The sequence below is a fragment of the Sceloporus occidentalis genome, unplaced genomic scaffold (genome assembly GCF_023333645.1).
Source record: "Sceloporus occidentalis isolate IW3139 unplaced genomic scaffold, rSceOcc1.0.p SCAF_265, whole genome shotgun sequence".
NCBI classification, from domain to species: domain Eukaryota; kingdom Metazoa; phylum Chordata; class Lepidosauria; order Squamata; family Phrynosomatidae; genus Sceloporus; species Sceloporus occidentalis.
This window is the reverse complement of record NW_028317245.1, coordinates 614,804-628,973: the sequence shown is the minus strand read 5'-3', so window position 1 is coordinate 628,973 and position 14,170 is coordinate 614,804. Positions and strand designations below refer to the sequence as shown.

The window sequence follows — 14,170 nt, the reverse complement described above, 5'->3', positions numbered from 1 at the left end:
ATCACCAAAAACAGAGTCTGACCCTTTACATACTATCTGTGTATGCTTATTCCTCTAATTCAAGCATGCACATCCTCTGGCTCTCAGGATGTTGGATTCAATGCTCAGAGATCCTGGCCGGCACAAGATGTACTAGACTATGAGTGAACTGAAGAAAACATTGACCTAAATCACACTGTCTTTTGCAGAATATAGAGTCTTGACATAGACATGTATTTTAGGTATAGAGAGTGACATATAATACAAAAGCCACCCATTTTAATGTGTGGAAAGTGAGATTCAGTACCAATGGTATTTTATGATGTCTAATCTAGATAGGAGAAAAAGCCCCTACAGTTAGCACAGGTATCTTAGTCGTCTGCAGGTTTAAACCCAATATCAAAAGGGAGTTGAACCAGATCAGTAAAACCTGGCTTCAGAGAAGTTAAAGAGTGGATTTGGGCAAATCTGCAGAGAGGAAGATGTCCATAAATGTGGGGGAATTCCTAAGAATTTTTTATTGTTCTGCTGTCTAAATCTGGAATATAGATGGATAAACTGATGTAAGTTTAGTCCACTTTTGCCACTAAATTAAGTATTTTAGCCTATTAATGATTAAATGCATTAAACATTTCCTGCTAACCTTCTTAGTTCTGTGTCTGAAGAACAATAGCCTCATTTGCTCTAGAGCAATGATAGTGGTGCCATTTGCATCTTCCAGACTTCTACCTGGTGTGGCAGAAGCAACCAGAATCTGGCAGATGCTGGTTAGGAGGACTAATAAATTGCTTTTCATCAGTGGCCTATTGAAGCCTATTTTCAAACTGTGAGCAGCCTGTTTTTCATCACAAACGACCATTGTAAAAACCATGTGACATTAAGTACTCAGTTGATGAGAATGCCTGTTTTCCTTTTCCCTCTCCATGTCCTTTTCCTTCTGTATTGTTTCCCCTCCTCACACCATACTTATGAGCCATCTGATGTAGTAGTTTTGAGTGTTGGACTAGGACACTGGGGGACCATGGTTCACATTGTCACCTAGTCATGAATTCCCATTGGGTGCCTTTGGGTAAGTCACACACTCTCAGATTCAGAGGAGGGCAAAAAGGCAAACCCCCACTGAAGAAAGAAAATGCTTTAGGTGGAACTCTAATAAAGCAACACTTTTTTGGAAAACAATACACACAACAATAATTGAAATCACTCAGAGTAATTTACCTTTTGACCCTCTCCTCTATCTCTTAAATATGATCCCAGAATACCCAAACAAAGATACAGGGAGAAATAAGACGAGCAGACGCATCATTTTGTATACGATCACGACAGCGAGGATCTTATACGCCAAATATTGGAAGAGTGATATCCTCCCAACAAAAGAAGAATGGTTGAGTAATCTTAATGAAGCCATGCAAATGGACATATTGACAGTGCTAATGAAAGAAAGAAGGCTCAAGGAGACAGAAGAAGAATGGCACTGTGTACAGAATTATAGATACAATTAATAGGAAAGGAACACTTTTATTTATATATTATTTAGATTTACTGTCTCAAACAGGCATTTTTCCCCTCACTTTAGTATGGTATTTTTATTACCTGTCCCTACTTCTTGACTGATAATAATACTATCACTATAGATATATAGATATCGAATGTAAACGGCATACTATATGAATAATTTAGATCTTCTGAAATTGATGGTATTAGTTTTGCTTCTCTTATGATAATCTTAACTTTATGCAAAGAATCTTTAGGAATCCCTATTTTGTCTCGTATGAGTAGGTATAGTATAGGAAACCAGGAAGTGATTAAGAGGATTTGAAGGAATCTTAAAAGAGATGATTGTTATGTGTTATGTGTTAAATGTTTATGTATATATACTGTCCTATATGTATATAGTATTTGTATCGTCAGTGTGATTGAATTTTGATTATGCGAATATTTGTTATTTTCTAATGTTTCAATAAAAAATAATTTTAAAAAAGGAAAAAATAAAATGTTTTAGGGCCACCATAAATTGGAAGTGACCTGAGGGCATATTCAGAGATGCAGCCTTGTTAGTATGGAATAGGGCTGACAGGCCTTTAGATAGTAAAAGTCAGAGATATAGCCAAGATCTCAAAGGATCTTGTAGCACCTTTGAGACTAATTGTGTAAAAGAAGTTGTAGCATAGGCTTTCACAGGGCCTTATCACACTAGATGAATCCCCCTCAGAAACGGGATTTAAAAGTAGAAAAAAAAACCCACAAATGTGGGAGGTTTTTCACACAATGTTTCTCCCAAACAGAAATAATGTGAAAATAAAGCGAACGGAAAGTGGACAAAAACGACACCTTTTTCTCTGTGAACTTCCAGAAAGTAAAAAGGTGTTGTTTCTATCCACTTTCCGTTCACTTTATTTTCGCATTATTTATGTTTGGGGGAAACGCATCTCAAAATCATCCTACAATTGCGGGTTTTTTCTAATTCTAATATTCCCTCTCTGAGCGGGAATCGTCTAATGTGATAATAAGGCTCAGAGACTTGGATCTGAGGAAGCAGACAAAGGGTACATTTACACAGTAGAAATAATGCAGGTTGACACCACTTCATGTGCTGTGGCTCCATCCTAAGAAATCCTGGGATTTAGTTTTACAAGGCCTTTAGCCTTCTCTGCCAAAGATGGCTGGTGCCTCACAGAATTACAAATCAAAAGATTCTGTAGGATGCAGCCATGGCAGTTAAAGTTGTGTCAGACTGCATTATTTCTTCAGCGTTGAAGTGGCGTTAAACTGCGTTACTCCTACAGTGTAGCTGCATTCGTAGTTTACTAAAGCTTATGCTAAAACATTTTGCTCACGTCTCAAAGGTGCCACAAAACCCCCTCACAACCGCCATTGTGACTGTGAGGAAATGGGTTGTCTCCTTTTTATTCACCCATAAGCTGTTCTTGACAGAGAAACTTCACCTAAAGAGTGCCTGCCCTATAATTGATTTAAATAACTATATTGCGATAGGGGAACTATGGATCTGGAGTCATTGGTAATATCCTGAGGAAACTGGTTTTAAAGCGTGCCAAACTTTGGACTTAAACGTGTTTTAGGGACGGCAGTACTACTTAAGGGCTGCATCCACACTGGAGTAATAACCCAGTTTGGCACTGCTTTAACTCTTTGTCTGGCTCTTTGCTATGGAATTCTGGGAGTTGGAGTTTGTTGTGGGGCCCAGAGCGGAGCTCTGCTCCGCCCTGGGCCCACAAGAAACTCCAACTCCCAGAATTCCATAGCCTTGAACCAGAAAAGAGTTAAAGCGGTGTCAAACTGGGTTATTTCTCCAGTGTGGATGCAGTCAAAGAGTAGCTACTCCAACCTGTATTATATGCTTTATTCCCCTAGTATATGTTTTATACCATTCTGTGCTTCAGCCATTTAATGCCTCAAGGGGAAACTGGTGTGGCCTCCAACATGGAGGATAAAAGGGGACCACTGTGATGGGGAATGAAGGAGAACAATGGGCTTGGAGGGTGCTTTATAAACATCTTTATAACATATAGCCTTGGCTATCTCTTTTTTTAGGGGGGGAGAAACAAACGACTTTATAATAGTCTTCCAACCATTGTTGCCATGGTTACAATTCCTCTAAAAAATTTATTGCCCAAGTCCCGCCCTCAAAGAGGCCTGAATCGGTTTATTCTGCCCTCGGCTCCCATTGGCCAAGGGGGGCACTCCGATTGGGCCGTTTCTTTTGTCAATCTCCGAGAAGCCCCTCCTCCCTCCCTCAGTCGGTAGTTGCCAGGATTCCAACCAATGGCGGCTAGGGTCGCAAGGCAGCGATTGGCCAAGAAGAGCTCCGTAAGCCCCGCCTCCTGGAACGTTGGAGCGCTCTCTCGAGCGTCTCTCTCTCTCTCTCTCTGCACACAGCCTTATCGCGACTGTTCTTTTCTCTCCCTCACAGCCTAAAATTATTACCCGCCGTTCGCTGAGGCGAGTGGGCGGGGCTAAAGGGGCGGCGGCGGCGGCAGGAGAAGAGAGGGAGCCGCTGCGCGCGCTGCTGCTGCTCCTCTCCGGAGCCCAACGGTCCCCTCAGCGAGCGCGCGAGGCCTCGTCCTTCTGCGCGTGCGCGGCCTTCTCCTCCTCCTGCTGCGCCTCCATTGCTCGCAACCCGCCCTCGCTTCGCTGCAGTAGCGGCGGCGTTTGCAAGCCCTAACCGCAAGGCAACGATCACAACAGCAGCCATGTCGGCTTCGGCTACAGCTCCTGCTCCGGCGGAAACTGGGGGCGGCGGCGGCGGAGGAGGCTCCTCTGCCGCCGCTTCTGCTGCTGCTTCTGGGGATAGGCAGCGCTCCGCTCCTTCCTCGGCCGCCGCCTCGGCTTCTTCCTCCGCTGCCGCCGCCACCGCTACGGCCAGCGCTCCGCTCAACGTGGAAGGCCTCGACCTGCTGGAGAAGTGCGCCGTGTGCCGGGAGCGGCTGCGCTCGGAGCGGGACCCGCGGCTCCTGCCTTGCCTCCACACCGTCTGCAAGGAGTGCATCAAAGTGGAGCCCGCCTCCGGGAACAGCAAGGATGGGCAAGGTGAGGAGAGCGGGAGGAAGCCGGAGGAGGGAAACGGTGGGGAAGTTTTCTCTCCCGGATTGGGTTGCTTCCAAGGGGGAGGAGGGAGGAGGGGAGGCTGGAGGACGCGGGCCTCGCGGGCGCAGAGCGGAGGGCGCCGTCTCCGCGAGGCGCGCCTCCTGGGAGCAGCGCCCCAAGCGCATTGTCCTCTTTCACCTCCCGCCGCCCGCCTTCTCCTTTCCTCATCCCTCCCTCCCTCGCATCGCCTTCCGTCCCGGGTTCTGGGTGTGTCTTTGTATACAAAGGGGAGGGAGCCTCCTTGCTTCGTTCTCAATTCGTTGCCTAAAGGCAGCGCGTGGCGGGCGTCGGGGCGCGAAGGGCTTTTCGTCTCGTGTTAAACGTGGGAAGGCCGGGAAAATGGTGGCGAGGAGGAAGGGGCGGGGAAAGGCCTCCGTCGCTGGGGAGAGGAGGGGGGAAGGCCGGTAAGAAGGTGGCTGACTTTAGTGAGGAAGGGAATAAGCCCAGGAGGAAGGGGATGGCCTCCGTTTGGGCCTTTCGGGCGGAGCGCCTCGTGAGAGGACGCTGCTCCATGGCGGCTCAGGCGCCTCTATGGCGGCGGCGCAAGTAGCGGCAGCAGCAGCGAGGGGGCGTGGCCACGGGCATTCCGACGAGGAGGAGATATCGCGAGGCTGGCCGCCGCACGTCTCGCGAGAAGTGGCGCCACACCGCGAGCCAGGCCTTGTTGCTGGTGTCTGTGAAGGAGGACGAGGGCTGGATAGGCTCCTCCCACTGCTCTTTCTCGCCGCCTCCTACCTACCTCAGTGGTCTACAAACTGCCCTCTTCAACGGAGGTTTGGACTTCTGCTCCCACAATCCCCGGCTTATTGGCCAGCGTGGCTGAGGCTTCTTAAAGGGCACAGTTGGGGGACCTCTGCAGTCTAGCTGGTCTTTATTCCGTCTTTTCCTCAGCCAGGCCCATGTGTTCACTTAACGGTCCTACAAAACACAAAGAGCCTTCCTTGCCAGTGCCATCCTCACGCCACAGAGTTAAGAGCTCTATGGTGCCCTTTGGACCACGCCATCCTGGGGTTGGTGGTTTTGGCCAGGCTGGCTTCTCTTCTTACTCAAGGGGAGCAGATATTTCCCTTTTCCAGGACAAGCCCTACGTTTCCAGAGTTGATCCCCTGCCCCCAGCCTGAGGCAGGGAATTGTCTGGTTAATAATAATTATTTGTATTCCGCTTAATCTCAAGGAATCCAAGGAGATTACAGCAGTCAAACAAGATACAGTTAAAAGAGAAATGCATTAACAATCCCAAGATCCCCATCCCTCCCTGGCAGAAGAGGCGGGTATAAAAACTGAATGAATGAATGAAAGTGCCATAACATCATAGAGTTGGAAGAGACCGCAAGGGCCATCCAGTCCAACCCCATTCTGCCATGCAGGAATACACAAAGCACCCCCTCCCAGCAGATAGCCATCTAGCCTTTGTTTAAAGGCCTCCAAAGAAGGAGACGCCACCACACTCCGAGGAATATTTTCAGGTTTCATTTGGTTATGCCCTACATTTTTCTTGGAAGGTCCTACATTTTGCCATGCCTTGTCCTCCTTGGCAGTTAGGACATCTGGTCACCTGCTTCTTACTCCTTGAACTGCAGATCTCAGGATTCCGTAGGATGGGGCCCATGAGAGTTAAAGTGGAACCATAACACTGCTTTGGAGGCACAGGGCACCCCATAAAAGTGGAAGAAAGGGCTAATCTAAAAAAATATATAACCCACTTGTTTAAATCTGAGAGCCCCTCTCTGGGGAACTCTATGGTCAGCATTAGCTAGAATGCGACCATAGAATCATACTTGACCACAGAATCATGTTTTCTCTAGGAATCTTTACGTACTCCAGCATGGCTCTATGGCGGCCATCTGGCAGAGTCTTGCTGGAGGACCTCCAGAGAGCATACCAATTAAATCCTCAGAAGTCAAGGCTGCACGTGTGGAGGGCCAACATGAAATGGTAGAATGACACTGGAGCATCTCCAAATGCCTACAGGAATGTTTTCTCTAGGAATCTCTAGGTCTTCTAGTATGACTGGTCAGCATCGAGCAGAGTAATGTTGGAGGACCTGGAGAGAAAATACCAGTTAAATCTGTGAATAACCAAATACGCAGAAGTCAAAGCCACAAATGTGGAAGGCCAACTGTATAATGGTATAACTGACTCCAGGGAGCTACATGTGTATTGATTAACCCTCTCATTATGAGAAGTAGTGCTGGATGCAGCAACTTCAAATTATGTGTTTATTGCTTATGTTTATCACCATTGAACCTCACCAGCAAATACAAGGTGACGTACATGTCTTCCTTGCCAGTTCCATCCTCAAGAACCACATGAAGTAGGTAAGGCAAAGAGAGTGGGGCAAATGGTCCATCATCACCCACTGTGGCATTATGGCTCAGATTCTGTATTTCTCAAGTTGTAGCCCAATTTACAAACCATTGACTAGATTGTAAATTAGGAATGAGACTGGATAGCTCTTCCCAGCATCTGTCATGTCACTATTGGCTAGTCTGGTCGTGGCTAATGGGAATTGTAGTCCAGCAGGATCTGAAGGGTCACTCGTAGCCCACTGGCCAGACCAGCCAACAAGGGAAACACATTCTCAGCAATTTGATGTAAGCTCCACTGTGTTTAATGGAGCATGATTGGTACTGAATCAAGTACCAAGAGATGAGGGTGTGCAAATCTGCTCAGAGAGCCTTAAGCTACAGTCTCAAATCTTATTCATGATTAAGTTCATGTAACATGATAAGATTTATACCTGAGTAAATTCACATGGGATTGCACTATGTAAACAGTTTAGAAAACCAACTGTTATTGAGGGTGGTAATTAAGGGATGACACAAGGTGGACGGTGTGCTTTTAAAGGTTACTATTTTGGACTCTAGCTCCCAGAATCCCTCAGGTTTCAGGAATTATGAGTTTGTAGTCCATTTCCCCCCTCAAGCTTTGGTTTTAGGGCCCCACAACTTGGTAAGTCACTGAAAAACCTTAAGCACTTTCTAGAGATTTCCACGAAATTAAGAATTTTTAACTCTTCCAGACCTGCCTTGAGTTATTATCTTGATTACATTTCTAAGTGCGATTTGAAGGGGGAAATGTTAATGGGTTTTAACTCCTATTTCTGGTGCTGTCCTTGAAACTAGAGCTGGTCCATGATTTTTGCATCTCAAGAAACTCCTAGGTCAGTGCTATTTCACAGGGCCAGCTTTCTAGGCTGCAAGTGCTGTGCCTGTGAGACTTCAGTTCTATTAAACTCATTTTGACTAGCTGCCTTGAAAATGTTTACAAGATGTTAGTCAACATTAAGCAGAAGTAAGGTGAAAATAAAAGGTTAAACCAATTTTGGGCTGCTTAACCAAAGTAGAAAAATAAGTTTAGTCCCTGTTTATTTTTTTTTGGGGGGGGGGGTTAGCAACTTTTTCCTTGTAGAGGTTATTTATGAGTATCCTGTGCTGTTAACAATCCTGTGTGAGGGGGGTAAAAGTGATAATGTTTAAAAGTGATAATGGCCTGTTACAGACTGCCAAAATAAAGCTGCTTCAGGTCTCTTTGGAGGTATGCATGGGTCCTAAGAGTCCGGAGGTCGTGCCAAAGCCAGACTCCATTCCTAAGCACTGGAGTGCAGCTTTGGTCCAGCTTCTGGATTCTTAGGACCCATGCATCATTTAAATAGCATACCTCCAAAGAGACCCGAAGCAGCTTTATTTTGGCAGTCTGTAACAGGCCAATGTTTACTGCTGTGGGCCTGTTTTCTGCAGAGTCCTCTCAGGATTGTATACAAGAAGGAGAGTTCTATTTCAGTGATTTCCCAGGGTGCAAATGGTTTGGATGTTCTGCATCCTACTTTAGAAGTGCATAAGTGCTGTTTGCTCCTAATCCATCCTTATTAAAAGCAGTGTGCTTAAGATCTAAATGCCATTAGATTGTATTTGAAGCAGCAGTCAATGAACATTTGTAGTACCGCTTTGAAAATCAGTTTTAAAATCAACTTTTATTTCATCTTACACTAATCTGACAATAAACACCACCACATTCCAAACAAAATTGAACTAAATGAAACAAAAATAAAGAAAAAGCACAACAAAACAAAACATTTTGGTGTTGCTTCTCTACATCAAATATACCATTTAGTATAGTTTTCCGCATCTTAGTTCTTCTCTAGATCTTGTTCTGTTTACAGCTGTATCTGCTTCCAAAAAATATCTTGACAAAGAGGAATGGCTTGACTTGCAGATCCTGTTACTTCTATATTTGCATTTCAGTGCTGAATAAATGCAAATATAGAAATAGGGTCACCAAGTCATTTTTTTTTAAAGCCAGAATTTAAAGATGGAAACGAGAGCTACAAATACAGATTGGCCTCAAATAATTCTCAGCATGCTCTTGAGCATTTCTTATACCGTGAGCCTGTGCCATACGTGGGCTCGCTATAGGTGGCTCCCAGCTTACATGGAAGCTGCTGGGAGAATTGGCAAATGGTGCGCACGTGCCCGTGGCACACACACACAGCCACACAACATGCATGAGTCCCATTATATCTGATGGACCTCCAGCATGCACGCTTTTTGCCTTGTGGGGGGGGGGGATCTGGAACGGATCTGCTGCGTAAGGCAAGGGCAGACTGTATTTCTAGCTATCTTCCAATGCAGTTAATTACTCAGTTGATGATTTTAATTGTTACAGCAAAAAAATACAGCACGCCTGCATCATATGTGTGTACGCCATACGTGGCTTCCAGCATACACTGGAAGCAGCGCCAGAAAGACTTCTCCCGCGCTCTGGAAGAAGCTATGGGGTATGTGCCCCATTGGTGTGCCAGGTGTGTGCCGCGGGAACAAGCCCCATTAATCTAATGGGGCTTGAATTTACACATTTTTACCCTTATGCGGCAGGGTCCGGAACTGTGAAGTTTTAAAGCAATTTTATCTGTGAGCCATCTTGGATCCCTTTCTGGGGGAATGGTGGTATAGAAATCCAGTGAAATAAATGAATAAATCTGTTCCCATTTGTCAGTGAGGGTTTTTTTGTTTGGAAATGCTTGTGAAGGAATTGCCTGGAAAGGCAGGCTAGTTGTTGAGGTAGATTCCGTTTACTCACTGCAAAATTGCCTCATCATTAACTTGAATAAAATCCTGGCGCAATAGTGGCTGATGAGGTTGATTACTAAGTGATACCAGTGTTGAGAACCAAAGTAAAAGTGGTATTATAGGGGAAAACCACAACACCTTTTCACATAGATGCACATACTGCTGTTTAAGGAGATAAGCCTCATGGCCGAGGACTGAAAAATGAATCTTAAATCTTGCTCCTCCCCACAGTTAATTCACTGGTTAACTGATTGGGAAAGAACAAGTAGTGTGAAAAGGGATGATTGAATGAGATCCCTGTGAAGGGGAGATTCTGAGAGTTAGGTCCAACACATAGTGGGGAAATAATCCAGTTACAAACCGTTTTAATTGTCCTGGCTCAGTACAAGGGAATCATGGGAATTGTAGTTTATCGTGACACCAGAGCTCCAACAGAGAAGGGCTAAATAAATGTTTTACAAAACTGGTTTCCAGAATAGCATTGATCCAGGACAGTTTAAGTGCCCTCAAACTGCATTATATCTGCAATGTATTTTAGACATTAGACTCGACTTCTTGGGATAATTTTCATGGATAATGTGTAATGTTTTTGTTTGCAGTGCTACCTAACTTAGTGGTTGCTGCATGGAATCCAAAGAGTTGTACAAGTTACTGGTTGTATGTCATCCATAAAAGGCAAAACAAATAGAAATCATATGGTTTAGCAGCCAGATGTTTGGGGACCACAGCTCATATCTTCACTTTCTATTTGCTCAACTGGATTTCTTTCCCAGCAACAGTTGGAAGATTTGTTCCTCACCCCAGCATAGTGGCTCATACTGGGCTAAGAACTAGTTTGAAATCTGTTTGAGCCTCAATTTTACTACATGTTCTGTGGTTGTGAGCTGGCTATAAAATATTTGGCAGTCTTGCAGCTCTTCCATACTGCAGAAATAAAGCAATTTGATACTACTTTAACTACCATGGCTCCATTCTGTGGAATAATGGGCTTTGTAGTTTGCTGAGATATTCAGCCTGGTCTGTCAGCAGTTTGGTGCCTCAAAATATTACAGATCCCAGGATTCTGAAGGACTGAGCCATGACAGCTAAAAGTGGGTGTCAAATTGCATTATTTCTACAGTGTAGATATTAGCCCTTCCTAGAATTAATACTGCTGACTGACAGGGCTTTTTATGCTTACTGCAAGTGTGATGTAAGATATAGCATGTTGGACTTGAGTGTGCAAATAGGCAGAATCAGATTCCTTTGGACCAAGTGACTTGAGGTGGCCAGTCTTTCTGTTCTTAACTTGCCAGCTATGGTCAGATACCTAGGTCTGCAGTGAATTGTGTGGCAGTCTCTGATGATAGAAATCTAGTAGAATGGATTGTACCAACTTAACCTGTAAAGAGTATTTCATTTCTGAATTATCCCCTATGTGAATAATTCCCTGCAAAGAGTAGGCTAAAAAGGACTAAAGTCAGGACTAAAAAGGCTAGAGGATCCAGAAGTAATATATTAAGTCATAGATTTCCCCCCCCAAGTGGCAACATTCAAAAGTCCTACCCATTGTCACAGACTTGGATTGTGTTGTATTGTAGACCAGATTTCACTCTCTAGAGTGGTAATGTACATTATGTGTTTATAAATTTCTGTGTATTTGTATTAGACAGCAAAGCAGGATGGATACAAGGCATGTGTAACTGCTCTTATGGTTGCATGGGCATTTTAGGTCACTTTTCAGGGGCAGTGTTTTTACAAAACAGCTTATATAAAATAGATAACAATAACTTTAAAACCAACTACTGCACTGTTTATAGTGGAGGACTGGACATATTTTACTGGCTTTTATGAACAGGTTCTTAGTATTTTTGACAAATAAGCAATTTTTCCCTTCCCTGTAAAATGCATACCTTTGCTCATAGGAAGAAACCACGTTTAGTGGAAGATTCTGTAAAGTACAGTGGATCCTTGTTATACGCTGGGGTTTGGTTCCAAGATCCCCCGTGTATAACAAAATCCGTGTATGCTCAAGTCCCATTAAGTATAATGACATAGCAAAATGGTGTCCCTAATAAAAAATGGAACATCAAGGTAAATTTATACTTTTTTGGAACATTTTCAAACCGTGTATGCTTAAATCCGTGTATAAAAAATCCGTGTATAAGAAGGACCAACTGTAGGGCATTTTGTTTAGGAATATTATGTGAGTTTCCTTCCTGCTTTTTTCTGCCAATAGCTCAAGGGCAAATTGATGCTCCTTTCAGGAAGTAAAGATTGATGATGGTTGAAAGCTGTGGAGAGAGGAGATAAGGATCCCTCCCCCATCTTTGCACATGCCATTGCTTTGTAAAGCAAATGAGAACAGGATTAAGAATGTAGCAGAAGGCAGGGGAAGGGATATCTTTTGCAGGTTTTACAACTTCCTTCAACTGCTATAAAAACTGTACAGAAGACTCTGGAGTGATCTTCCATTGGCAACCATTTAAACAAAATAAAACAAAATCCAGAAACAATGAAATTGGAAATCTGACTGGGAGACTAGTGACTGCAACTTAACTTCCCCAAAGTAAATCTCCTGTTAGTCATTTGAAGGGGAAAACAATATCAGTAGGTTTGAACCACTTAGCTGAGTTTCCTAAAGTAAATTTTTGCATGTCTGTCTATGGAGGAATATAACCAGCCACAGTAAAGCTAAAGTAGTACTGTTCCTATTTTTCAAAGCTGTGTACAATTTCATTGTGGCAGCTGGCCTCTTACATAGTTTATATTTTGCTTACATCCATTTCAGATTAAAAATTAGCAAATTTAATTTTCAATAACTACTTGACTCCTATGCTACTTGCATGCATAAGATTAATGCACAGATTATATATAGTCTTAACCCTGGGACTCTGGTGTCTGGCAACTCATTGTGTGCTCTTCTTGCAGGACTTGGAACTATGAAAGCAATATGGCTTGGTTTGTCTGCAGTAAAATTGATCCTTATAAACCTTTCTCCTTTATCTAGTAATAGGCTAGTAGTGCTCAGTCTAGCTGTACTGCATATGTCTAAGATAAGAAATGTGCAGTTTGCCTGGTCAAAGAAATCTTCCTGTTCCACAAAGGCTGTTTCATTCAGATTCAGCCTCTGCTATCTTGGTGGAGGAATGATGTCATGCTTGGCTCAGGGCCATTGTTTCACACTGCTGCATTTTTTGATCTTGTACTTGAGTCTTCCAGAATTAAAGGAAGTAAGGTAAAACAAAATGCATTGGAAATAAAACATTAGGGAAGAAGTGGAAATGGCCTTCCCTATCTTAAAGATTCTGGGACAGTTACAACAATAATTCATGACAAGGCCTGAAGACTGATAGCCAGCAGGTGCCTTAATCTGGAAGTCCAGTCCAATCCAGTCCTCATCAAAGGGCTGTCAAGAAGATATAAAGCCATGTGAAAGAGTAATAAAGTCTAATGGGTACAAAGATGGAAACTGGATGCTCAAGATAAGCAGTAAAAACAAAAGAAAGATTTGAAATGTTAAAAATTTTTTCTTCTCAAATTTGGACCAAATTGGCATGTTTTACCTCAACACCTACCAAAATGTTCCTGATGCAAAAACATGGAGACTTCTTGAGGAATCCATTCTCCTCTGCCCACAAAAAGGCCTGTGGCCTCACAGGAATGGAGACATATTGGATTGCAAAAGAGGAGTCCTTGGTGATATGTTTGGTGGATTTTTTTTTTTAATGTACAGTGCGCCCTCCCCTTACACGGGGATCCATTCCGGATCCCTCCACATAAGGGGAAATCAGCATATGCTGAAGCCCCATAGAAAATAATGGGGCTTGCATGCCGTGGGCACGCACTCAATTACTTCTTCTAGAGCGCGCAGCAGGCTCTTCCAGCGCGGCTTTCAGTATATGCTGAAAGCCGCGTAAAATGCAAGTGCACTGTACTAAATGGCCTACACAGCCACCCCCGAGTGTTTTTTGAAATGTTTTAGTGTTGTAAGGGCTTCCATGTTAGAATAGACATCACTCTGAAGCACAGAGGCATTTTATACAAGTAATCTGGAAACTCCACAATTTTCAGTCTTTAGTCCCCACCCCCCGACCTTAAAGGCATTTTTGCTAATAGCATATTAATAGGGAAGGCTGACTACAAATATATCTGCTACTGATCAATTTTGTAACACTGACATTAACTCTTATATTTTGATGGAGAATTCTAGTCTTCTTTTCTGAGCCAGCTGGAGTACGCTTCCTGAAATATTCAGTAGAACAAATTATACACATTTATGGGTTATGAGCATTATCTGCAGGTGTACTAATCTCCAAACTTAAAGCCATTCTAAAATATGATAACTTGTGGTACAGAGATGCCTTCAAAACCGAAACAAAATTTGCTTCTTCCTCAAAAGTGAAATACTGCTAAGAGTTTTTGTACCGGGGTGCTGTGGACCATGAGATGTTGTTGGACTGCAGCTTCCATGATGATGTTTGATGGAAGTTGCAGTCCAGCAATATCCTGAGGGCATTAATTAGCTGCAGCGTTTG

At 43.6% G+C, this 14,170-nt stretch overlaps 1 protein-coding gene across 2 annotated transcripts in view; it reads left to right on the top strand.

The window, feature by feature from the left end:
* The first annotated feature begins 3,819 nt into the window (after positions 1 to 3,819).
* The window catches only part of TRIM28 (tripartite motif containing 28), a 29,298-nt gene continuing 18,947 nt past the window's right edge, over positions 3,820 to 14,170 (top strand). Inside the window, exon 1 of one of the 2 annotated variants that reach the window (XM_089504325.1) lies at positions 3,820 to 4,527. In XM_089504325.1, coding sequence (XP_089360451.1) covers positions 4,191 to 4,527 — 337 coding nt within the window. In that variant the 5' untranslated portion in view covers positions 3,820 to 4,190. The remainder of the gene's footprint in view (positions 4,528 to 14,170) is intronic. The other variant, XM_089504326.1, reaches the window with a different exon arrangement.